This window comes from Parasteatoda tepidariorum, chromosome 6 (assembly GCF_043381705.1).
Source record: "Parasteatoda tepidariorum isolate YZ-2023 chromosome 6, CAS_Ptep_4.0, whole genome shotgun sequence".
NCBI classification, from domain to species: domain Eukaryota; kingdom Metazoa; phylum Arthropoda; class Arachnida; order Araneae; family Theridiidae; genus Parasteatoda; species Parasteatoda tepidariorum.
Window position 1 is genome coordinate 37,457,437 of NC_092209.1, and position 27,045 is coordinate 37,484,481.

The 27,045-nt window shown below is 30.1% G+C and overlaps 1 protein-coding gene across 3 annotated transcripts in view; it reads left to right on the forward strand.

Annotated features, from left to right (window-relative positions):
- LOC107446968 (glutamate receptor ionotropic, NMDA 2B) overlaps window positions 1–27,045 on the forward strand; it is a 114,099-nt gene that overhangs the window by 40,758 nt on the left and 46,296 nt on the right. For 2 of the 3 annotated variants that reach the window (XM_016061759.3, XM_071182232.1), the window contains exons 2-5: window positions 8,667–9,003; window positions 12,336–12,601; window positions 25,457–25,638; window positions 26,610–26,866. In XM_016061759.3, coding sequence (XP_015917245.1) covers window positions 8,772–9,003; window positions 12,336–12,601; window positions 25,457–25,638; window positions 26,610–26,866 — 937 coding nt within the window. In that variant the 5' untranslated portion in view covers window positions 8,667–8,771. Of the gene's footprint in view, window positions 1–8,666; window positions 9,004–9,075; window positions 9,121–12,335; window positions 12,602–25,456; window positions 25,639–26,609; window positions 26,867–27,045 lie in introns of those variants that run through there. The other variant, XM_071182233.1, reaches the window with a different exon arrangement.

A 27,045-nucleotide genomic window follows, 5' to 3' on the forward strand; every position in this document is an offset into this window, starting at 1 on the left:
TATATATATTTAAGAACACAACAAGGTGTTAAGACAGGTATAGGTATAGGGACAGGCTACTTTAAATGGCTGACATTGTTTTTTCGAATTATTTTTGGAGGAAATATGTATTAAAGAAGAAAACATTTGTTGCAGTGCGAAAAATAAAAATAAAAATTATAACTCTGAATAACTTTCGTTATATTGATATGATTTTCACGTGTAAGTGTCAATCTTAATGATTCAAGAGGTTAACCCTAAATATGCTTATTAATTATTACTAACTATTAATTAAGTTACGAAATCAAACATAAAACTTACTTTCTCTGAATAAACATATAATTATTTTTACCTGTTTGGAGTCCTCAAAATGTGGGAGGTAGACAAATATTCGAAAAAATTGGTCCATAAATTTGGCTGCTAGGAAGCTATATATATTTGGAGTAATCCCCTTAAAATAGCCAAAGGACAAAACCGTAGCAGGAAGAGAAGTTTAAGATAACCTTAAATGGATTATGTGATCGCCAAGAGGGAAATACCTCGTGTTTCTTCGTTGCTAAGTAACCAAGTTGACACAATAAAAAATAATGAAATAAAAATTGAATACTTTTCATTAATCCTTTTCTGTTGGCTTGGGAAATGTGATCTTTTAATAGTAAACAGAAAAATATCTCGAAATTTCTAGATAACAGACTTTTTTTTTGTTCATTTTTGATCAAAACGCAAAGATTGCTTTCTTTTTATCTCCTTTGAAAATAGAATTTGAATGGATTAATAAATTATTTATGTTTTCCTAAGAAATTAGAAATTGAACATAATAACTTTTCATGCGGCATTATTTATTTTTTCTACATTGCTTTTAACTTCTTTGAGTATGAAAATTTTATATTTAAACCAAATTTCCAAATTCTTTTTTATTTTTCTTATAATATGCATAATATACATAGAGTTGTAGGGCAAAAAACCTAACACCTTTGCTCGAGTCTTCATGGCAAGAAATTTCAAAACAAAAAAAAATATGAATAAAGTTATTTAAAAAATTATTAAAATATATAAATTTAGCATTATCGAAAATTAATTTAAGCCCATGCTCCCAAGAATGTATAGCAATAGATGATTTACCTTAATTTTAATAATGTGGTCTTTTTTCTTTTAGTCAAACTTTTAAGCCATACCTGCTTTGAATGATGCAACTATAGCGTCAAAGTATTGAATTTATCCCCAAGATTCCAAGAATGTGCAGAAATAGATGATTTATCACATTCTTGTTAGCAGACTTATCTACCATGTTCCCTTAATCAAAATTTTAAAGCGCATCTGTTTTGTCCGATGTATCCAAGGCTGTACTGACTACGTAGTCATTCTCTGTTTCCCTCTCGGATACTGTAATTTTTCTTATTTTGTTTTTCACTTTTAATTTAAATTTTTTCATTAAATAATTTATATTTTTATAGATAACTTTTGTTTTCCTCATTCACGTCTGGCGAATCTTGAGAATGAGTCTCCATTTTTGAGCAGGTGAAACAATTGCTTCCAAAAATGGAAGATGGTAATAAAAAATTACATATTTCGAGGGCTAAAAAATAAGCGAACATTCTTAAAGCTCACCAGCTATAAATGACTTCATGATGTGAATGTTTGGAAACACAACATATTAAATTAAAATACTGAATGTGGTGTTAAAATAAGTTATAAGTAAGATAATGATTATAGTTTGCAGATTGAAAATATAATAATAAAAAATTAGTCATAACTGTCTAAGAAATCGATACAATAAATTTCTTTGACAGCTAATCTTAAAAATAATAATTTTAATTTTTTAAGAATGTCAAACAATTTTTGAAATCTCAAAAGTCGAATCTGATAATAGAGTGACCCCTCTACCCAGGAATCAAAGTTAAATAGTTACAAGGGTAATTATTTCGAACAAATTAACATATCCGTTCCACTCGAAAATGTTTTGAAAATTTAATTTTCATTTATCTGAAATTTATAAATATTTTAGGTTATATTTAAGAGCATATTTTGGTAGAGTTTTTTCTCTTACATCTTCATTATTTTTTCTTTTTTGCTTACAATTACTGAAGTGTTGTTGCTGGCCCACACGGTTAGCGGAGCTAAACCAAGTCCATGACTCCAGAAACTCTGAGTAAGTCTGTAACAAAAAGTGGATCTGAAAAGAGGTCCACTTTAGAGAAATTTAGGCATTGAAGTATATGTTCAGGAGTAGCTTGTTGGTCGTTACACTTAGTGCAAACAGGGAAAACTCTTTAACTATTACTGAACAACATAGTTCTTAGGTGACCACTTCGAAATCTTGATATAACCGTCTGATCCCGCCTACTGCACTGAAGGGTCAGGCTGCCACCTGGGCTGTTGCACTGATACCAATGATGAACAGGAGGGGCCACAGGATCACGAAGCCTGTTAAAACGGGAGTGGAGCTCCGAGAAAGTCAGAGATGCCTAAGAATGCAGGGGCAGATCAGTTCCGCTCTTAGCCAAGGAGTCTGCAATCTCATTACCCTCAACATCGACATGAGATGGGATCCATTGCAAGTGTATATTATGGGAGAAAGAAAGGGTCTTCAGCTTGTTTAAAATTGAAACTCCATCACTGTCACCCACCCCATGCCAATTCGAAAGGTGCTGGATTGCACTCCTACTATCGCTGAAGTTATATGACTTAATGCATAAATAGTATGATCGTTAAACGAGGTTTTTTCCCGCTTTACCTCCCCCATCCTACCGCTCTCAACAAAAAGGAATCAGTTGAAATAAATAGTTGCGTAATTGTTTACAATTTTTCAAGCAATAAAACGTTTTGTATAGATTGATTTCAATTCTGGGGTTGGTGTAATCATTAACAGGATTCAATTGAGCATCAATGAAATATTGACATTCGTGTCTCCGTACGGCGAAATATAAAAAAAATTACTGTTTACAATTTCTGAAAATATTTTTAAAAAACCATGCTAAAACATTTTTCTGAACATACAAATTACAGCTCTAAAATAAGTTATAGTGCAAAAATGTCTTTATATACGTTAGTTTAGCATTAAGATGAAGCTTAAGTTAGAAAAAGAACAATTTTTTGAGATGATGATTCTATAAACAGCATGGTTTTGGAATCTTTTTATAATTTTCTATTTTTATTGTTTGTTATTAAACAAAATAAGGCCTATCGAGTATTTTTATAATATAACAGAATTTTGTGAATTGTGCTAAAAATGAGAAATAATATTTTAAAATTTCTTAAGAAAATTTTTTCAACATTATCTTATTTAATAGCGCAACTTTGCTTAAATTATCAGGAGAGAATAAGTTTAAACTACAAAATAAAAGAGCAATTCCAGAATTTTAATTTTCTTTCTTATTCCATTTGCGTCTTTTAATTTCTTAATAAGTTCAGTTATCAATAATTCCAAGCTTTCTTTTACTAAGAGCTTGATTTTAATTTAAACGAAAGCCTGAATTAGAGTACTAAAATAATAGATTGGTATATTATTGAAAATATAATCTACGTAGTAGAGTAACAAATAAAATTTTAAAAAACTGAAGATAAAATTAAATAGTTGATCAAATAATCCAGTATACTTTAAGATTAAGAAGTTTAAAGCGATATATAAAATGTTGAGAAGTTTTAAGAGGTTTAAAAATGTTTTCACGTGTTAAATATTTCAATTTTTCTTTATAGTGACATGGAACTTCAAAACACAATTTCACATTATTATTGTTGATATTACAATTTTATTCAAAGAGATATAACGATACCTTTTATAAAAACTTCTATTTTCATTTAAGTTGTAATTGCTTGATAATTTTAAAATATATATTGAAGAAATTGATAAATATATTATTCAAAATTAATCCGTACGTATGTATGTTACTGAAATTGTATCAACTATTCAATGAACCTACTAAAAATAAAATTTAAAAAAAGCAGAAAAGCATTTTCAAAAACATGTATATAATATATATATGTGTAATATATATATATGTGTATATATATATACAGANAGTTATGTGGTGAAAATGAATTTTACAGTAAAAGGTACTGAAACACTCAGTTTCATAACTTTTTACCGTCATCTTTTTACAGTGAAATAATTTCAATCCTTTACCAACCCCTAGCACATAAATGCGAATCAGCTAGCAGCTGAAGGTGCTGAGTTAAAATATAGACTTGTGCATATTTTGCATTTCATAATATACTCTTGGAAACTACTTAAAATTTAAAACAATTTCAAATAATAAGTTAATCTTGGAAATCAACTTAAAAAATAGAATGTCACAAAACTTATTTTTATACGTTTTCTAGTGTAATAGATTATTCATGATGATATCAGTTGAAGCAAATATTTATAACAAAATAAACTTATGACACCCACTTCGTACATGTCTCGTACATTCTCACTTCGTTCCATTATGTCACATCAGGACTTTGCAAGAATCCTACACTTGTGTTCGAAGTCAAAATTTTCTGAAAAATCTCTCTCTCTCAAAAAATAGATAGAAATATTCAATGATAGAACTCAAACGTGAATCGAAATCTACACTCCTCAAAAGTGAAATTGCAACACCAAGAAATAACATTCCAACAACAAGTAATATATATGCATTCAGTATCCTCCTCAAGTATACTGAATGTATATATATTAGATGTACTGAATAGTATGTACTGAATGTATATATATAAGAGTTCAGTATATTCCTCAAAAGTGAAATTGCAACACCAAGAAATATGCATTATTTCTTGGTGTTGCAATTTCACTTTTGAGGAGTGTAGATTTCGATTCACGTTTGAGTTCTATCATTGAATATTTCTATCTATTTTTTGAGAGAGAGAGATTTTTCAGAAAATTTTGACTTCGAACACAAGTGTAGGATTCTTGCAAAGTCCTGATGTGACATAATGGAACGAAGTGAGAATGTACGAGACATGTACGAAGTGGGTGTCATAAGTTTATTTTGTTATAAATATTTGCTTCAACTGATATCATCATGAATAATCTATTACACTAGAAAACGTATAAAAATAAGTTTTGTGACATTCTATTTTTTAAGTTGATTTCCAAGATTAACTTATTATTTGAAATTGTTTTAAATTTTAAGTAGTTTCCAAGAGTATATTATGAAATGCAAAATATGCACAAGTCTATATTTTAACTCAGCACCTTCAGCTGCTAGCTGATTCGCATTTATGTGCTAGGGGTTGGTAAAGGATTGAAATTATTTCACTGTAAAAAGATGACGGTAAAAAGTTATGAAACTGAGTGTTTCAGTACCTTTTACTGTAAAATTCATTTTCACCACATAACTTTATATCCTAATTATTCCAGTATTTATTTAATTAAAATGCTTCAGTAAATATTGCTGTAAAAATTATTATGCATAAGTTTTTTTTTTTTTGCTCCCTAAAATTTTAAAGAAAAGCAGAATTTTCCGGTAAAAAGTAATGATCTTTCCGAGGACATGTTTTATACCGTAATTTCATCAGTACTGTTTTACTGAGTGAAAGCATTTTCTAAACACCTGCTGATAGTTTACACAAAATATCAAATAATATTTAGCATAACTTTAAAATTGGGTGATAACCCTGATAATTACAAAGTCAAGGTAATTACTCTGATAATTACCTCGATCATGGTATCTAAAACATGTTGTTTTGCATTAATTTTAATTAGGCTAAATACTCCCTAATTACTACGATAATTGCAAAATATTGAAATAAAACATTTTTTAGTTTTCCTGTTTATCTCCTAAAGGAAAAATGATCAAAATTTCAGACTTCTATTTCGGTAAGCGTGTTATCTAATTAGGCTAATTACCCCGGTGAATTAGCCTAATTAGATAGCACGCTGACCGAGGCAATTTATTTTTAGTTTTTTCCATGTTTCAAATTTGAGGGATCTATCTTGATAAAAACGTGTTATTTAGTATTCATGTCAATAAGGATATTTACACTCAAATTGCTCAAAATTAAACTTTTTTTTAGAGTTTATGCTTATATTATGTATGGGATACATAGTCTAAATTTGAGACTTCTATCTGCTTAAAACGTGCTATTTGACACTACTGTCAATTGGTCTAATTACTCCCTAATTTCTCCGATAAATGCAAAATATCGAATGAAAAGTTAATTAAGTTTTCCTATTTATCTTTTAAATATCACAGTCCTCAGTTGAAAATCGTATTCCAGTAATAATGAGTTATTTAGGATAATTACCCTTAATTAGGTCGATAAATACAAATATAGATTTTTTTTGTTTAGTTTTTTGATTTATGCAAAAGGAATATAAGATCAAAATCGAAACTCTCTAACAACTGGGAACTATCTTTGATTTCATACAGAGATATTTTGCAATTTTTAACATACCTTGCTGAGGCGAGTAGGATTAATTCTATCACACATTGAACAAAATAAAACAATTTATTCTTTTCACTTTCACATATTCGAAAATTTCTTTCTAGGTAGAATATTCAGTAACAAAACTTTATTAAACTAATCCGCTTCAAACTTTCAAAGATGAAATATAAAAATTGAATTATTTTCACATGGTTGAAAGACAATTTATTATGGATATGAATAAGATTTGGTAAAATATATATTATACAGTTTTCATGTATAACTACAATGTAGAAAAGTTCAGATCGAATTACCGTATATCACTTCAGGTGCATCATTCGTAAAATCCGTTTTTGTCATAAAATATTATGCCATAATTTTTACAGAAAAATTTATTTTATTATGGTGACTCAGTGAGTTTTACTTTATTTATTATTGCTGTAAAAATCACGGTACATCAGATATTTTCTTCATAGCATGTTCAAGTAAAAGTTGATCTGACTGTAAAAAGTACCAGCATCCTGAGTGCCGATATTTCTTACAGGAATTTTTTACAGTCGTGTATAGTTTTGTTACAGCTCTGTACTTCCTCATGCAGTTATACAATGAAAAGCACAGTGAATAGTACAAAATTGTAAAAATTTATGCATAGAAAAAATAATAATAATGCTTTTCGAACAAGTTAAGTTTGAAATTTTTAACTTGTATTTCCTTTTATCTAAAAAAAAGAATAACGCGCTTTTGTTTAAACGCGTTTACAAAAATTAAAGTTCTGCTTCCAACGCGACGTCTTTTAAGGCAGTAGAATAGATAATGAAGAACAACAACAACGAATTTACATAGTACAGGAAGTTTAGAACAACGTTGAATTGTATCTCTGAACCAACTACTACCAGTGGGTAAACCTCGGTGATGTAATTTTCAAAATTTGTATTACACTGTAAAACATTCTGGATTAAATTATTACATAAAGTACCGAGACTTTGGGTGCATCATCCGTAAATCCTTTCACCGTAAAATCCATTTTTGCAGTAAAATCCATTTTACTGTAAAATTTTATTCCATAATTTTTACAGTATTTATATAATGAGAGTGATTCAGTGATTTTATGGTCAATATTACTGTAATATTTTTGGCTTATGAAATTTCTTTCCAAAACATGCTCTGGTAAAAAGTAGATTTTACTATAAAAATGACTGCGCTCTGAGTGTCTGAACTCTTCCGCAATTTTTTTACAGCGCGTACTAACTGAAGTACAAGGTGGTTATAATTAAAGTTAGGCTATCAAAAAGCGGGGGAAAAGAACCGCATCTCATTATGACCTGAAATTTATTTTGAGAAACTAAGAAGGTATGATAAATTATATATCATAGGGAAAAAATAATTGTTCAAAATTAAAGCTTCAGACGGCAATTGACAAACCATAATGTTATGACTACTAATGACAGGCAACAAATTAAACTCTCCATTTAAAAAAATATTGTAAAAGCTCTTTATTTAATTTTAAGATTATTCATTTTGTTTGCTTGGATTTAAGTCTCACTACATTATATCTAGTTAAGCAGTATGCACCTCATAGTTAAAGATTTTAAACACTTACTATTCTTATTCCTTATCTATTTTCCCAACAAAGTAAAAAAGCCTCCGCACGGATCAATTTAGTAGTCCGACATAGCGAACATAAACTGAGCAAAGGGGAACATTAAAAAGATGTCACAATGTTCGGGCTACCGAACTGCGCAGTGGTTGAAAATACAAAATATGACCCTACGTTCAGACTAATAAATCATTGAATTAATTGCTTATTGCAACCCGTGCGGAAACCTTCTCTCTTCTAAGTAGTGTCGGTTCTCCTTTATTAACGGATATGCAAATCAAAACTGCTCACTCCATTACGTATTCCTTCAAATTATTTAAGAACTATCGAATCTATCAAAATATCCAAGTCATTAGTAGTAAATGGTGACTGATGCACGTTAAAACTGTCGAGTCGCAAAGTCCTCCATCTTCCCATAACAAATCAATACCTCTGGCGGTAATGATCCAGGAATTTCCTTGTCTTCTGGATTGGTTCAAAATTACAAGGCTACGGAGGTGAAGATTAGTAGTCGTAAACGCAAAATTGGGTCGGCTGTTCAACGACGGATATAAAATAAACTAAAATGGTTATTTTATCACAATGAAAGTAGTATTTTAATTGTAACTAGCACTAGTTTTCTTCAATAGTGTATTTTATTTATAATCTTCATTTCCAACCGCTTATGATAATATTTATTATGATGATGTTATTGTTATTGTATAAAAAATATTTTATTAACGCTTATGCTTCTCTGTTATAGGATTTTAGCATGAAACTGTAAGAATGACGACAAAGTTTGCCATGTTGATTTCGTTTACGATAGGATCACGATATTATCGAAAAATACCATAGCCAAACATAAATCATGGCTTGGCCTTTTAAGAGCTTGTTACTGGCGGCTTCTTTGGTCACTCATGTTGGTTTCCTGGATGCTAAAAGTCACTTTAGACAGAATGTGAAATCAACCACAAGTGAACCGGAAGACCTGGAACTGGAAGTAGTTCGTTTTGGTGCCATACTACCCAAAACGTCACTCATAACAGTATCGAGACAGTATAACAAGAAAATAACTGACTCATTGGAAACTCTTACGAAAGGTAATTAACTGACAAACATAATTTCTACGTAAATATTTTAAACAGAACTTTTGTTTCTAAATTTATCGAGACAGTATAATAAGAAAATAACAGACTCATTGGAAACTCTTACGAAAGGTAATTAATTTACAAACATAATTTCTACGTGAATACTTAAACAGAACTTTTGTTTCTAAATAACAAATTCCGCTTTATTTATTTATTTTTTAAACTTTTTTTTTTTGCTTTTAAATTGATAAAATAAAAAGTGGTTAAGAAGGGTTGGATGGTTTGAAGGTTGGGTATTAGGATGGTTTGATAATTGATATATAATATGATAGTTTGATAGTCCATGGATAGTTGACTGCGCGTTTTATTTTATAACCGTCGTTGAACAGCCGACCCAATTTTTGGGTTTACGACTACTAATGTTCAACTCCGTAGCCTTGTAATATTGGACCTAATCCAGAAGACAAGGGAACTCCTGGATCAAGTATTGGGAGAAATTTTGCCTTCGTGGTGGGCTTTTTAATGGAACTTACCCGCATTTGCGTTACATGGAGAGGAAGACCACGAGAACCTCCTACGGTTACCCTTACGACGAAGGGACCTTCACCCATAATTCGTGTACCACTGAGGATATTTCACGTCAGCACTGTGGTCGGTGCAAGCCGGATGCGGAGTTCGTATCGACTGGGATTCAAACCCGGTTCGCCTCATTGGAAGACGAATGCTCTATCCCCTGAGCCATCGCGGGTCCCTATCCAATATTATTATATTTGTAGTAATTTCAGTATAACACATTCTTTCAATCAATTTTCAACGAAACAAGCAGCAAATAAACTCGGAAGACTCCGCATTCTTACTATGATGTTACACAAAAAATAGCAAATGGTGCTATTTTACACATATTGCCAAATAAGGGATAACACTCAAAACATGGCTAACCTTGCACTTTATTTATGCTGTGATAATTATTTTGTTACATTCCTTTTAGACTCACTACCTATTAAAATTTATAAATTACAGAAAACTCTTATGAATGGTAAAATTACACGTAAATTTAAACATAAATCACAATAGCAGAACTTCCTAGCATATTAAGCCACATCGCTTCGTAAGCATAACGTAAGCGGAGGGATACACCGGAAGTCTAAATTTCTTCTGATTTTAGGAAGATTGCTATTGTTTACATTCAGTCAAACATCCTCGCTCTTTTGACTGCAGTTTTAATTCTGTTAACTCTTAGATGTAAATGGAACACCAGTGTTCCTTTTATATATTTGTTTTCAGATGCTCTAATTATGAGCAAAAATATATTTTGATATTTTTAATTATAAAAACTAGTCTAATACTTACTGAAAAATTCTGTTATATTACTTGAATTGTAACTGTACTTAAATTTAAAATAAAAAAGTAGTTAGAAATCTTTTTTTATTCACATTTAAAAATTTATCAATATATGATTTTGTAAATTAATGAAATTTCAATGATTAATAATTGTTTATCACTGGATTTTTTATTATAGTTAGACTTAATAGGATACCGGTGTCCTTTTCATATACTTTGTCTGACCCTCTAATTGCAATCAGAAATATATTATAGTATATTTATGCAAAAATATTTTGGTATTTTTTAATCATACAGAACAATTTAATAAGTCTTCAAAATAAATCTGTTAGATAATGGGAATTATATCTGCACTCGAATCTAAAAATCTAAAAATTGTAGTTTGAATTTTTTTCTCATTTTTCTTCAAAAACTTATCAATAATTGATTTTATAAATTAAAGAAATTTCAGTGCTGAATAATTGTTTGTCTTAGATCTAAACAACTGCAAATAAGCACAAATTTAAAAAAAAATATTGTTTAGAAGTTGACCAAGTTTGGAAAGTTTTGCCTTTAACACAGAAAACGACACCGGTGTTTCATGCCGTATTTCATTACCATAAATTATTAAAATGCATAATAAAATATTTTTCACTCATTTTGACCTAACTTAATGCGAAACAATGAAAAAAGTATAAAAAATATGCTTATAAATTCTGCATTAAAAGTTTAATGATAATAAAGGATGTTTCATAAAAGAAAGATTAAACTCTAAGAGATCATACCAAAACAAGCGTTTCTCATTAAAAAATTTATGATCGAAGTTTAGCACAAAAGTGTTAAAGATCCTATAAGGGGATTATATGTGGCAAAACTACACAAAGAATGATTTAAAGACAAAAGCAACTTGGCATATGATTGAACAATGACATATTCAACAAGTGCAAACTGAGTTCAAAGAAGCTAGAGAAATTGATATGCTTATGGCACAACGGTAATAGAGTATTGGCGAACATTGTAAAAAGCACCAGATATACATCGCGAACGACTCTTGTAATGGCTAAAGGTCTGCCAAACGCGGTATTCGTCAAACTCTGTAAGGATAGATACAATAGAGCTGCCACCTTCCGAGAAGAGATCGAAGTGTGAAATATCTAGTTACAAGATATTTCACACTTCAAGTCATTTTTGAGGCCATGAGTTCTGCGATAAAATTGCTTGTTTGGATGTGCAGAATCACTTATTAAAGTTTTGTCTATCTCTTATTAAACACTCTGCATGTACACGTGTAGAACTGCTACCATATGCTTCATCCTTTATGTTAAAATAGGAGAAGAAAATCGGTTGAATAGCTCTGGTGCTCAGGTTGAAGATGTATTTCTGAGAAAAACTTTCTCCGATAATTTGTAAGTTAGAGCAAAATATACTCAACTTATTCGTAGATGTGACAAGAAAGAGGGGAGAAATCTATATTATATGCTTCAGAAGTTTTCAAAATATACTAATAATACTAATTGCTGTTGTTGTTTCTAATGCCACTTGCCACACGGGCAAGCCTGCTTGCTGAAACCGAGCAAATTTAAGGCAGAGTGTGCGTTTCTTGTTTTTCAGTGGTGACATCTATTGCCAAAAATTCGACTTCTGCTACACAATAAATCGCACCCGTTTATAGGGCGGAACCATTCATACGTCCATTTATTCATCTACAGATCGTAATTTTGACCTGAATCAGAGAGCGCTCGATCTCCTATCCAGTATCCCCAGAGGTTTTGATTTGTTATGGGAACATGAAGGACTTTTGCGACAGATTTAACGTGCATCATTCAAACCCACGAACTCTCGGATATGGGCCCAGTGCCCTACCAGCCAGACTATCCCGGCCTATAATGCTAATAAAATTTTTATTTTCATTTTAACTCGAATGTTACATTTTTTAAAATCATTAAAAATTTATTTTCATGATATTTATATTTTTATTAAAATTTAGAGTTTTGAAATTAAAAAAAATAATCTTTTTTTTTCAGGAAGGAATGCCAAATTTAGTTTTGGTCGATATCAAAAAGTCGTGAAACCATTAATAGTTCCCCTTCCTTTAGACCCAAGTCCAACTGTGGTGCTGAACGCTCTGTGCCAACAGATGCTGCCAGAAAATGTTATTTCCATCCTTTATTTAACGAACGCAGAGGTCTACGGTAGCAACGCAGCATCTGCTCAATACCTGTTACAACTAACTGGATATTTAGGAATACCTGTTATTGCTTGGAACGCTGATAACATCGGTCTTGAAAAGGTATGATCTTCATATATATACTTCCTAATTTGTATAAAAAATATTGAGTGCATGAAAGAAAAAATACACAATTTTTTTCATATTCAACGCCATGGTTTCTGGGGGTTATTGTAAAATTTACGATCTGCAAACAGCGGAAATAAGCTTTTGTGAATTAAATATAGAGACCATGTTTCCTTTAGAGAGGGACAGGAACTAATGCGATACAGCAAACCTTATTAAATGATATTACCTTGGCCTTTTAATGCTCTCCTAATTATTGAAAGATTGATTCTTTATTTGCAATATTTGTAAAATAAATAAAATAAATATTAAAGATATGAAGAATTTGATAAATGTCTAGAGAACGTGAGGGGACCTTTCTTTCAAGAAATTTGAATTTTTGATCTCCAAAAAAAGAAGGAGTCGTCAAAATGAAAGGAAGTTTTACATACGTAATCACTACTTTGATATAAGTAAACGATCAGAAAATCAAAGAAAAACGATAATCTTTGATTTTCTTATCATTTACTTCTATCAAAGTAGTGATTACGTATGTAAAATTTCGCTTCATTTTGACGACTCCTTCTTGGTGCGCGAATTTTTCTGTCCATGAGTGTAGTTTTACATAGCAAAATACGAAATTACGAGATTCGCTGTTCGTAAAACTGCGTCAGCTTGTTTGATTAATAGCTATACGTAAAAGTGCAAAACTAGTAATTTGGAATTGGATCTCATTGAATTAACTTAAAAATAAAGAAACAGTTACATGCTAGTCTGTAAGTAGTTTGCAGAACTAAAACTTTTCATGGAAAGTTTATGGGAACTAAATTTCTTCAAACTAAAGTTCATTAACCTTAACTTGAGTTCAGAATAAAATCTTTTTTATAGGTTCCTTCGACATCTATCTAGCCAATTTTATTTTATTTTATTACCGTCGTTAAACAGCCAATCCAGTTTTGAGTTTACGACTACCGATGTTGAACTTCTCAGCCGTAATTTCGAGCCCAATCCTAAAGACAAAGAAGAAATCCTGGGCGAAGTAATAGGAGAAATTCGTCTTCGTTCATCGTAAATTTGCCCAATCCGCATTTGCGTTGCATGGAGGATAACTACGGAAACCTCTTATGGTTTACCTGTCGACAAGAGGACTCTAACCCATGATCCGTATACCATTGAGAATATTTTACGTCAGCACTGTGGCTGTTGCTAGTCGGGTACTAAATTCGTATCGACCAGCCATCACTGGGATTCGAACCTGGGTCACCATAGGGAGGAAGCGCTTTATCCCCTGAACCACCGCGGCACCTACCTGATACATTAGCATAGAATTAGAAAAACCATTACAAAGATGCTAAATGTTTTGATTTTTTTTTAAATCCAGTATTATTTCTCATACCTTCCTTTCTGCCAACCTATCTGAATGCGTCAGGCTAGGAAAAAGAGCCTTGGCAATAAACTAGAACAATTATTAGCCAATGCATCCCTTATATTTCGTTGGCTATAAACATTTTAACGTCAACATGTGACTTGATTTCTTGATGAATCCTGTGGAGCTTGAACTCTGCAACCACATCCACCAGGCCATTTTTTAACAACCCATATTTTTGTGAAAAGTGTTTTCGAAAAGGACATCCAAATTAGCAAAAACATACATTATTGGCCGAGATAGCCTGGTTGGCAGGGTGCTGGGCTCACAATTGTGGGAACGGGAGTTCGAATCCAGCCGGCCGAAGACTCCCCGTGTGACTGGTGAACGTTAAATCAGTTGGGTCATAAAGTCCTCAATGTTCCCATAACGAACTATGGGAGTACTTAATTGAGAATTGATCGTTCTCTGCATCAGGTCAAAATTACGATTTGTGGACGAATGAATGAATGTATGAATGGGTCCACTCTATAATTGATTGTGTCGTACGAGTGTGGCAGAAGTAGAATACTTGGCAATAGATGGCGCCACAGGAAAGCAAGAACAATTGCGCTCCCTCAGCCTTAATGGTGGACGACAACAACAGCAAATATATTATTTTTTGCTTTTAACTCAATCTGATACTTTCATAAGTTGGTTTAGCGAAATAAACATATTTGTCTTTTTTATCATTATGAGAGGGACATATGGACAATTGATTACTTTTGTGATTACTTAACTTCATCAATGTATTTCTTCAGGCGCTATGTTCCCCCAACAACCAATTCTTCTACAATAAATGATAATCAACAGCTACAAGATTAAAAATCTACAAATTCTCCCTTTCTTTAACAACTGCAAATTCTTCCTTTACAATTAAAATCAATGAGTAATTCTCAATTTTTAAAGAAATTTATGAGTCCAGATCATGCATTTTTGATAAAATTTTTAAGTATTAAAAACTTAAGCAACCAACACTTGTCTTTTTCACAAAACTAACGCTTTCTTCTCTTTTCTCTGTAAGATCTATTTCTCATTTGAAAGGTTAAATTTTAACAAAATCGAAGTGTTCTTTATTTACACTAAAAAATGCTTTCCATTCATTGGACATAATTTTTAAAAAAATTAAAGACAAAATTGTCTTTGTATAAGTTCAAGTTTCAATTTAATATCCGGTAGTAAATCTTTATCTTTCGTGAAAATAAAATTATAAAGCCGTCGAATACACTTTCAAATTTTCGAACTCTTTGTAGCAATTTCCTAAGTATAGGTTTCGAAACATATGCAAAATAAAAAATAAAAGAAATTTAAAAAATACTGAGAATTCTCCCCATGTTTGCATCGTCTGCGCTCTATCAATACCATAAAAAAGTTCTAGAAAGCTTTTTTGGTAAAAAGACTCGGATTACACAAGGTAGAAAAAAATCCTGCCTGGGGCATGTTTTTACAAAATAGGCTTTTTTTCTTCTTTTTCCCCTTCAAATTCTAAGGAGGAAAATTTGAGAAGATTTTTCAGTTTTTGAGGTGGGAAAGTTTTTTTAACCTTTTGAAAAAGCTATGCCTGAAGCTCGGAGAAGAAATATAGTACCGTAACTTTCTTTCAAGTTGAATACAACTATTAAATTCTAAATCATTATTTTTCCTAAGCCCTTTTATATATGACCCTATTTGTGAGCACGTTTTTCACAATTTTATTTTTTTAAATTTCTTGGGAATTTCAGCGCACTTTAGACAATGTTACACCCTTATATTTTATTATGCTAATAATTGTCGAATTGGACATTTTTTGTTTACACATGTAATTTTGTGGCGTAACTACCACTACAAATATTAAAGACCAATTCAGTAGTATATAAGACAAGTTAACTCGATTCTATCTTGAGGTACCTTATGATAGATGAAGGTTGACATAATCGAAAAATAAATTCCCTCAATCTCACAGGATTAAAAAAAAGTCGTCGAATCTAAGAAAAAAGTCACTAAAAACAGTCCTTTTGCACCATGTAGCATCTTTTAGCATCCTGATCTCGGGAATTTGATTAGTTTCAAACTTGAATAACGTTTGTATTTGATTAGGAAAGGAGTTCCCAAGCCAGAGTGGCGTGGATAATGATTTTGGCACTTTAACCACTGTTTCATCTTGTCGTTTTGCTTTGTTAAGACAGTGATTTTGCAGGCTAATCGAAATTTAACATGGCGGGTTCATACAACTGGTATAATAACAAATTTACCAACCCGATGAGCGAATTTACCAACCCGTATCAAGAGTATACTCATCTTGAAGGTTGAATTGGATCATACATAATATTAAAGATAGTGTTTTAGAAGATACATGGCAGACACACGCTGGGATTTACCTAGTTTCATGACTTTTAAGTAACTAGTTTTTGTCACTTTTAAGTTATTTTATATATCTACAGCTTCTAACAGTAGCACTTATGTCATTTAACCATGCAACAATAAGCTAATCAACTTTGAGAGACCCAAATTGGTATTTGTAAATCCAAAACCAGTAAAAAAACAATTTTAAAAAAATTGTTTTTGAAGTCAATGATCTATTGATATTTTAGTGACGTTTATACTTTTTAAACTTTAGATGTTAATGTTTGGGAAGTGAAAAAAATAAACATTATGCCTTGATTTTATTTCTTGTCCACAAGCTTTCAATTGGCGAAGTTAGAAAAAATTTCTTCCACTTTGAAAACTTCTAAGGATTGTCTACTAGTATCTTCATACATTAAGATCTCCGAAATTTAATGACTACTTAAACAGTCAAAATTACACATTTCTTTAAGATTAAAATAAGAGTTTGTCCTGGGAAGTCTAAAATTTTTCGAAAGTGCTTTTTAGAACGTTCTTCTAGGAAGTTCTTCAATTCTTCTCCTTCAAACAATCTTAGTCCTGGGAAGTCTAAAGTTTTTCGAAAGTGCTTTTTAGAACGTTCTTCTAGGAAGCTCTTCAATTATTCCCCTTCAAAGTTAAACAGTCTTTGTCCTGGAAAATCTAAAATTTTTCGAAAGTGCTTTTTAGAGCGTTCTTCTTGGAAGTTATTCAATTCTTCTTATTCAAACAGTCTTAGTTCGGGAAGTCTGAAATTTTTCGAAAGTGCTTTTTAAAACGTTCTTCGAGGAAGCCCTTCAACTATTCTCCTTCAAAGCAAACTCTCTCTGCAGCGAGTTCCTCGCCAAGTTACTCGCCAGTTTCTCTTTCCAGTTTTTTCACTGTTTCGGAACTAATGTTGACAGTGGGGTTATCATTTACGCACTGCTTGCCTTTATTTTCAAAACAAAATTCTACCGATCGATTTGAAATTGGTTGGACTTCATGCCCCATCGAGTATCGAACCACTGCCTTTCACGTGGGAGCACATTGTCTTAATAATCCATCAATTTCCAAAAAATAATTTAAGAACCCGCATTGGGAGTTGTTTTTTATAATAGGATTTTAGCTTCATTAGTTATAAGTGTCAAAATATTATCACAGGAGAATTACGAGAATGCATTCAATGAAACTTATAGAAAGGCATTGCAGACCATTAGAACTTTCAATATTTTTCTATTAGGAGTTTTTTTTTTTTTTTTGTAAGCGATAAAAACAGCTGCAGTCAATAAAATTAAAAATAGATGTAAAATGTATATTTATTAAAAAGAAGAAGACATTTCACTTAAAATGGACTTAATGTTTCCAAATAAAATAGTAATCACTCGTCACCATCTGATAGTTTTATGTATATTTTCCTCATTTAAAAAGCTATTACTTGCGACATTATGCGTAGTTTATATGCTTTTAATTAATTTTTATTAAAAAAATTAATAATTTCAGTGATATTTTTTAAAACAAATGAAATTTATATATAGTTACAATTTATAATCTAACTTGAAATCTAGTCTAAACTTTTTCTAAAAGAAAAAATTATTTTCCTTTAACATAGCTTTTATAATTGCAATAAGTCTAATGTGAAAGATTTCCCTCAAAATTTCTGATTACTATAAAAACGAGCAACATTTTTCAAAACAACTTTTGCTTTTTTGTCAATAAAATATCGTTTCTTTAGTCTTCGAACACTAAATTGATTAGATTGAATACATTTTTGTTTAATTCCTTTCAAAGTACATGATAAGAAATAGCAACAAATTGGAAACGCCTACACATAGAAAATAAAATATGTAATTATCTAGTTCTGAGAAGTAGTTCATTTATCTATTCTAGATATTCAAGCATTTTAATTTAATTTGTAGCAAAATAAAAAATAAAAAAACCTAAGAGTTTTAAAATTTGAAAATTTGCGCTGGAGAGCAAATTTTCTATTCAACACATGATCTTGCCTGATTTGGGTGTTGGGATTTCAAATCTTAATTCAGTTTTGTTTGGAGAGCTACAATTTTTTTTATTGATATTTTTAATTTAGATTATTTTTTTTTTAATGCACAAGTTTATAAAACGTATTGGTTTATATACTTGTCTGCTTCTTTGAAAATGAAACTTGAGGCAAAATCATATTACCTTATTGTATCACATCATAAACTGAAATGTATTATAGTCTTCTTTCTACCATTTCCTACGTAACAAAGAAGTGGGGACATATAGTATTCATTCGAGTAATTTTTAAAAAATTCACTTTAGGAATATATTATTAAATTTCGTAAGAAAATTTTCAGAGAAAACTATTGCATCTTTGTTTACGTTAATTATAACAAAATATTAGCAACATATTAATTATAACAAAATGAATGATTACTTGGATTCAAAAAATAATCAATTATACTTGGAAGAAAACATATTTCAAAAATTGCGCTTCATAAAATTAAAGAAGAGTTAATTTAATTTGTTTGCAACATACATAGATTCTCTTAAGTTATTACAAATAGGAAATATTTTTTTTTATCTTTCTTGAACTCTTGAATAAGCTTCTAACATTTTTAAAAATATAAATAAAAATAGTAAAAGGCTATCTTTATCTTATAATATCTTGCTTACTTTATCTCTTTTTGTTACCTTCTACGTCAAATCAAGTTTGAGTATATAAAATAAATATCTCGAGTGATATAATAAAAAATTTAAAATTAGAATAAATAAATAGTCATCATTTAAAGCAAAAGAAGTGAAAACAAATTCGTAGAAAAAAACACTTAAAATTGTAATAACTTTCAAATAATTTGGAATTTTGAAAAAAATAAAATCCGTCCTCAGGGTACTTTTTACTATAAATTTAAATTTTCAAACTAGCTACCGAATGTTTTTTTTTAATTCCATCATTCTTTCTGTGCATTTTTCTTCACGCCTTCGTAATTTCAAGTGTCTGTAATTTTTGAGCTGGTAAAACAAAATGTCACAATAAATTGAACACTGAAAACAGGGGTGGCGTTTCCGATGTTTTAATATAAAGAGATAATTTAAGCAACTTAAAGATGCTCGAAAAACCATGTTCAACACCCATTAAAATATCTATGTTCTATAATTCTTTCGAAAAATATGTCTTGCGTTTAAAATATAATTGGAATCGAATTCAAATGCCCCCAAATTACTTACAAAGTTATCGTTCAGTAAATTTCACTTAATTTGCACTGTTTTTATTTTTTGTGTTGCACTTTTCATGAACAAATGTTAATTGTACTTTCACTATCTACACATATATCTATATATAAGAAATCAGTGAATGTGAAATTGTTGATTGTTGAGTTTCTTTACCTTTTCTTTAAATTTAAATTTTGGATATTCAAATTCCTTAAAGTTTTTTTTTATTTTTTGCATACCTTTTAAATTGATTATTTATTTGCATAAAAACGTGATATATTGAAACAAATGAATATATTAAATTTATTTTTATTTATTTTCATGCATTCTGGGTATTTGGATTTTCTAGAATCAGGTAATTAAAAAACTTAATTTTTATTTAAAATTAAAAAATTTTCGAATTCACTTTAAATTAACGGAGATTTCCGATTTTATAAATAATTACGTACGCATTTAATTATTATTTTAAAATTGTCTCTACACTATCTGTCTAATGCAATAACTTGCATTCTTAATAGAATATTGTTAAATTTAAAATGCGTCTATAAATTAATGAAAATATTACAATATACCAACTTGTACATAGTTTATACCCAATATATATTATCTAAAGCACTAATGGAATTTTACTTCGTTTATTTATTTTTTCTAACAACTTACAAAATATAGAAAAACTTGTAAAGCACTGACAATTTACACCGAAGAGCCATTACATTATGACCACCCTGCTAATAACATGTAGGACCACCTTTAGCCCTCAAAACTGCTAGCACCCGCCGTGGCATTGATTCCACAAGGTGCTGATGGGTAGTCTGAGATATCTGGTACCTAGCGCTCACCAACTGGTCCTGCAATTTCCTCACATTGCGAGGGAGTAGTGTGGCAGCACGAATTTGGTTTTCCAAGTGGGACCACAAATGCTCTATTTGATTAAGGTCAGGTGAATTTGGGGGCCAAGACGTGACTTGAAAGTCACTGGAATGTTCCTCGAACCAATCCATGACGATTCGACCCTTATGACATGGTGCATTATCCTGTTGGTAAACACCATCCCCCGCAGAAAGAACTGTTGCCATGAATGGGTGAACCTGGTCAGCAACTATGTTCAAGTAGCTTACAGACGTCGGTCCTAATGTGCAGCATTAAAACATTGTTCCTGGGCGAGAAACCATGAAAACCTGGGCGAGCCCATTGTTATGGATGGAGGGTGGTCGTAATATAATGGGTTTTCGGTGTATATATCTTGAGTAGATGAGATATTGCTTATTTTTAAGAAATAAATATAAATAAATTGAACTAAATAATTTTTTGTTACAAAATAATGAAATATTTTTTCCTCCAATAACGTCAAACATTTGACTCAAGTAAAAATAATATTTAAGTAAATAAATTTATAAAATAAATTTATAAAATAAATTTAATAAAATAATAAATTTAATGAAAACCTGTATCTAGAAATATCGTCTTTGTAATTATATATATATTTTGACCGTAATTCAATTTAACCTCCTTTTTTATCCTACGACATAGCGAAAAACTATGAAAATAATAAGTCAATTCTTTTTATGTTCATAAAACTTTCCTGGCATATATGAAAGGACTTCATACCTTATGCACCGACGTTCTGAACCATTTATATTTTCAATTTTTTTTTTTTTAATATATATTTTCGATGATCTTCCTTTTCCTCTCTTAGAAACCAATAGCATAATCATTTTTTAGCGAACACTATGTACTGCAAAACATACAAAATATCTATTTTTATTTTATTTATTTATTTAATATTCTAAACAATTTTCAAAACATTTTCTTCCAGTGCCTTTCCAGAAATTTTAATTTGAAACTCACATAAATACGAAATATATCGCGCATTTTACATTTAATGTTTATAAGTGTTCGTTTATAAATACTAATTGTGAACTTTAAATAGATTTTACGCCAAACAGAATTTCACTTTTTCAAGTTCAGCTATTACATATTTTTTATACAATTTTTACCAACATACAGTGTGTCAAATATATAAGAAAACTGTAAAATTCATCTAGAGAGTATCCCGGCAAAAAAAATCTAAAAAAAGCACGCATAAAATATTTTCAGAAAATGAATTCAATTATACTGAATCTCAAGCCTTGGTGAAGCAACTTCAGATTCTTAAATAAGATCTCTTTTTTATTGCAGATTTGGTTTTTCCATAAATAATACCCCCTCCCCAATTTTAGGTACTAGTTGCTATATTTTAGTTTATAAGTGAAGCTGTAATTGCAGAATTAACATGACGTGAAAATTTTTCGAAATGAAGATGTTTGAAGAAATACATATCATACCACAAAGAGAAAGGAATAGATGCTTAATGGTTTGAAAAATCAGTTGATTGACCCCAAATTTGATACTCTTCCTATGCTAGGATGACTCCCGGGGATGTGGTTAAGTTTGGCACATATATACAAGTAAAAATAAACAGAGAGGCACATATAGAAAAGCTCTGAAGAACAGACCTCCCTGGTCGAGAGGTCTCACCGTTACCATTGAACGCTCTGTAGTTTGGGAAGTAGAGGGTTTGTATCCCGACATAACGCTAGATGCATCTTTTTTCGCCTTTATTGAATTTGTGATGTCTTAACATTGATAAGGGCTTAAGCACGTTCGCTTAAATTATCCTCATAGCTTATATAATTATGTTTAACAATAAATAAATAAGTAAATTATCTGGGTAGAAAGTCACTGATAATTTCCTCTTGCTAATCCGAAGGGGCGATATTTGTTAACACTTATCTGCTTTTATGCAAACATAAGAGTAAAACTAAATAAGAGCATAAATCTATTTTTTTTACTATATCAAAGATTTTCTATCATTTAATGCTGGTATATATTAAAGCGATATGATTTAAAATAATTCAGAATTTAATTTCATTAAGAAGAGACAGTGTTGCCTAATTCTCTTCTCGGAGGAAAAAATTCTGCTAAATATTCTATTCTGTAATGGTAAAGACTACTATATTTAAAAAAAAAAATAATACAGGTAATAAATATATACGGTATTTACCATTTGTGTGGAAAATTTCATGTTTTTGTGGGTTTTACCGGTGCATTGTTAATTATTGTTAATTTTACCGAAATCATTAACCCGCATCGATAAAAATTATTGTACTCATTGGTGTACCCATAGAGCTAAAAATACGATCAATTTTACCATAATCTAGTTGTTTAGACTATACTTTATTTAAGTGTAAGAAATCTCTAATTTGGCAACCTTTATTTGGCTGTGTTTATATTTCTGGATTGTTATTTTGTGTTAATGAGTTCATACAAGATCCATATATGCCGTCAACCCCTGTAATCCGTACTCAGCGGATAGAGCCTTCACCTTACAATGAGGTGAACCGGGTCAATATGAAATCCACGCCAACCACAGAACTGACGTAAAATATTCTCAATGGTAGACGGATCATGGGTTAGAGTCCCTTTGCCGTCAAGCTAACCGGGGGAGATTTTCGTGGTTTTTCTTTCCATATAACCATCAAAAGTCCTCGGTGAAGCAAATTTCTCCCAATACCTGATCCCTTGTCGAGTTCAAAATTGCAAGGCTACGGAGTTGAACATTAGTAGCTGTAAATCCGGAATCGGGGCGGTTGTTCAAAGTCAGTTATAAAATATAATAAATTAATATATATTACATATAAAAGTTATAAAACACTATGGGGGAAGATTGCTAAAAAACTAAAGTAGGATAACTAATGTAACCCTTGATAAAGCAACACAGATAAAATATCAATAGGATTACCAATAATAGAATTTAACCAACGGATTACAAATACTTTTATGAGCATTTATGTTATTAAATCATAATAAAAATAATTCAATGTCATATAATGATAAATAATTATTAATTCGACAATTTACTAAAATTACTGTAATTTATGCATAAACTATGCCACAAACAATTAATCAAGATATTAATTAATCCTCTCAATCATTCAAATCTCAGAATTCTATCGGATTTGTGTAGTTAAAATTTTTACTCATCCCTTGTCGACAAACTTTCCCTTGTCGACCTTGTCGGTAAATTTGTTGTCTAAATTTGAATGCTTAAGCGATCACAAAAATGTCCGTTGTGTGAATATCGAATATTTAGTTTTTCTACAGAAAAATCTTCTTTTTATTTCAGCTGTGCTACTCTGCTATTTATTGTATTGTAATTTTGAAACTGTGCAATAGATCAATTTAATTTTTTATCAAAGACTATCAGAAAAAGTGTCAAAAGGGTTTTTTTTTGTACGCTTTTAGAATTTAACAATCCCGATAATAAAAAGTTTGGACTACCAATACCAAGATTAACAATAAATAAGATTATAACTATAATGCTTTTAAAAGTTTTAGCAAAGGATTATAAATAATTTTATGAATATTTATTAAAGTAAATGTTAATTAATTAATATAATTTACTGTTTTGTAATAGAATGAAATTATCAACTATTACATTCACTAACATTTTTAACTATTCTAAATATAATTTATTTTCAAATAGTACAACTTATACTGGTTTTATTTTTATCAATTTATATGTTGAATCTATACAAAACTGAATTTCTTGGCAATATTTTTTTGCATTCACACATAAAATAGTTTTAATATGTTTTTGAATATGTTACTAAAATATGAAATTATGAGCAAAAGCAAAAAAAAAATTTCTGTTTTACCAAAATAATGTCAAATTAATTCGAATTTTTTTTTTTTTTGCATTTTGTTAAGAAACATAAACATTTCCTATGAGTATTTAATTACATAATTTTCCTATGATGTTTAAAATGATGTACAATGGAAAATCATCTACTTCTTTAAAATATTATTTTGTATGCAGAAAAGAAATACCTGTATCTAAAAGAAATTTCCTTAATATTTTATATTTTTTTCCAAAAAATTCAAAGCACTACTTCCCAAATATAGGAAGAAAAAACATTTTTACCTAAAACAATAAAGTAAATATCGTTTATTACTTATAGTACACAGATATTATCCAATCATTCTATTTTAACTTTAATGTTAGAATCAAATATAAAATTGTGTGTAAAATTGATAAGGCATAAGTTCTGTCTGAAAAATTATTTGGCAAACATTTGGTAACTTTAAAAATTATTTATTTAAAAAGTTTTTTTTTTTCTAAATGGAATAAAGCATGCAATTCTAAACGAGAAATGTGATATATATATATATANTATATATATATATATATATAACGCAAAAAACGCAGTTTATTTTGAAAATTTTTCCGTTCATACGGTAATGGTTTTCCTTATGGCTTTCCACATCTGATTTTATAAATTATAGTTCTTATTGCCATACATATTGTAATTTTAACCTAATAAATGGTTTCGATTTTATGCTCTTAAGTATCATAATAAAATTACTAAATTTTTCCACATTTTCGTAATTTTATCACATATTATGAAACCATATTTTATTTTTAATTTTTGTTTTATTCTAGTTTAAAAATATACTCTTCGATGAGTCTTTTTTAATTCTAAATGCATTTGATTAACTCAATATCGTAAATTAATTTTTTTAATAATTCAAAAAATATAATTAAAGCGTGGTTTTTGAAGAAATTTTTGGTGATAAAATAAAAATGTTATGCTTAGTTACGTTATATTTTTATACGGTTACCATACCAACTTAAATCTATTTAGATGCCTATAAGCGACGCATTTGGGTAAAAATTTTATTTAAAAAAAAATTCGTTCACTAGGAACAATTTAGTTACCAACATTTAAAAACCATACTTTTAGCTATAACTTTAAAACTAATTATTATTTTATTCTAAAACTTTGTACACAGACTTCAACTAATATTACCAGCATTGTGTTAAAATTTAAAAATGATCGAATGAAAATTTACGATTTTAACGCCCTGTGTCCCCTTAATAGTATTTACGAAAACTGATATTTCTTTTGTTTCAGAGGCTTCCACAATCTCAAGTTTTACAACTAGCACCGTCCGTGGAGCATCAGTCATCGGCAATGCTTAGCATCCTCAGGAGATACTCCTGGCACAAATTCGCCATCGTCACCAGCCAAATTGGAGGACATGACGACTTTGTTAGAGCAATCAGAGATCAAGTCCTTGCCATAGTAGATTTCAAGTAATTTTTCTTCTACAGAAATTTGAGAATTTTCATTTTTTAAAGGACAAATCAATTCAGTGCAATGCATCTAAAAACATTTCTGATATAAAGAGATCAAGTTTAATCATTTGCAAAAAGTTTCTAGTAACAATTTTACTAGAGCCTAAAAGGTAATCAGGCAACAGGCTTTCGAAGGATGTTCTTAAACTACCACTTTAATACCTATGTTTTGAATCCCTGTTATTACTTAAGTATTTTTAACCCCGTAAAGCTGAAATTGAATACTGAAAAATGTTTTAATTGTGTTTAAAGCGTTTTAAACAACAGTATTCTCTAATAGCTCTTTATGGCAAGTATAATTATGTAGGTTCATGTAATTATCTAAAGTCAAACTTTCCTTTTTTTTTAAATGAAAACAAAGGAAAACGCTGTTTAGTTATATAATCACATTCATATGCTGTTTATCGCTTAGTAGTAAATTTAAGAATTTTAACGCAATAATATTGTAGGAAAAAGCTAAAGGGAAACGTTATAAACAAATCACATTCGTGCAATGTCTATCAGAAACTGCATTTATCAGGTGCAATGAACTTTGATATTTATCTCGAAAATTTACATTAGATGGTAAATTTAAAATTTTTAAAGTAATAATTATGGTCGATACTTTGAAGAACCCAAATTTAGATTTAATCAAAACTAACATTTATTTTTTAATTGAGGCTTTCAATTATATAAATGATTTATTCGTATGCCTCACCATAAATTACTTATTTTTGGTCAAAACGAATATCCTAAACAAAGTCTCGCATCCCCCCACCCTTTTCAAATACCAAAATCTACTATAATATATAACTAGTCTTTTTTCCCAATTTTTTGTTTCCTGAATATCCTTTTAAAAAATTCTAAAAGTATGTAACAAAGATGATGCTACCAGAAAATCTAGCACATAGTTAAAAAATAACTTTTTTTTTTCCTCTTCTGTACACTAGATTCACGATAATGGATATCTATACATTAAAAGCACGTGATCCTGAAGAGGCTCGTCACGAAATGTTAGAGCTTGCAAATAGTGAGGCCAGAGTTTTTCTACTTTATTGCAATCGCCAAGAAGCAATGTACATCATGAGAGCTGCAAATGAATTGGATCTAACGGGAAAGAATTACATTTGGATCGTTACTCAATCAATTGTTGGCCCAGCCTTTTCTAATACACCACCTCCGCCAGATTTTCCACCAGGTCTTCTGGGTGAGTATTTTGTTCGTTATCTTAAAGTTAACACACTTTAAAAATTGAAGTAAATGATAATGTCGCTTACTTAACGTTTTATAATAAATTCTGTAGAATGAATAATGTGTATTAAGAATAATATGTAATAGGAATAATACTCGATGATATATTAATAACAACGGGAAAAATTACATATC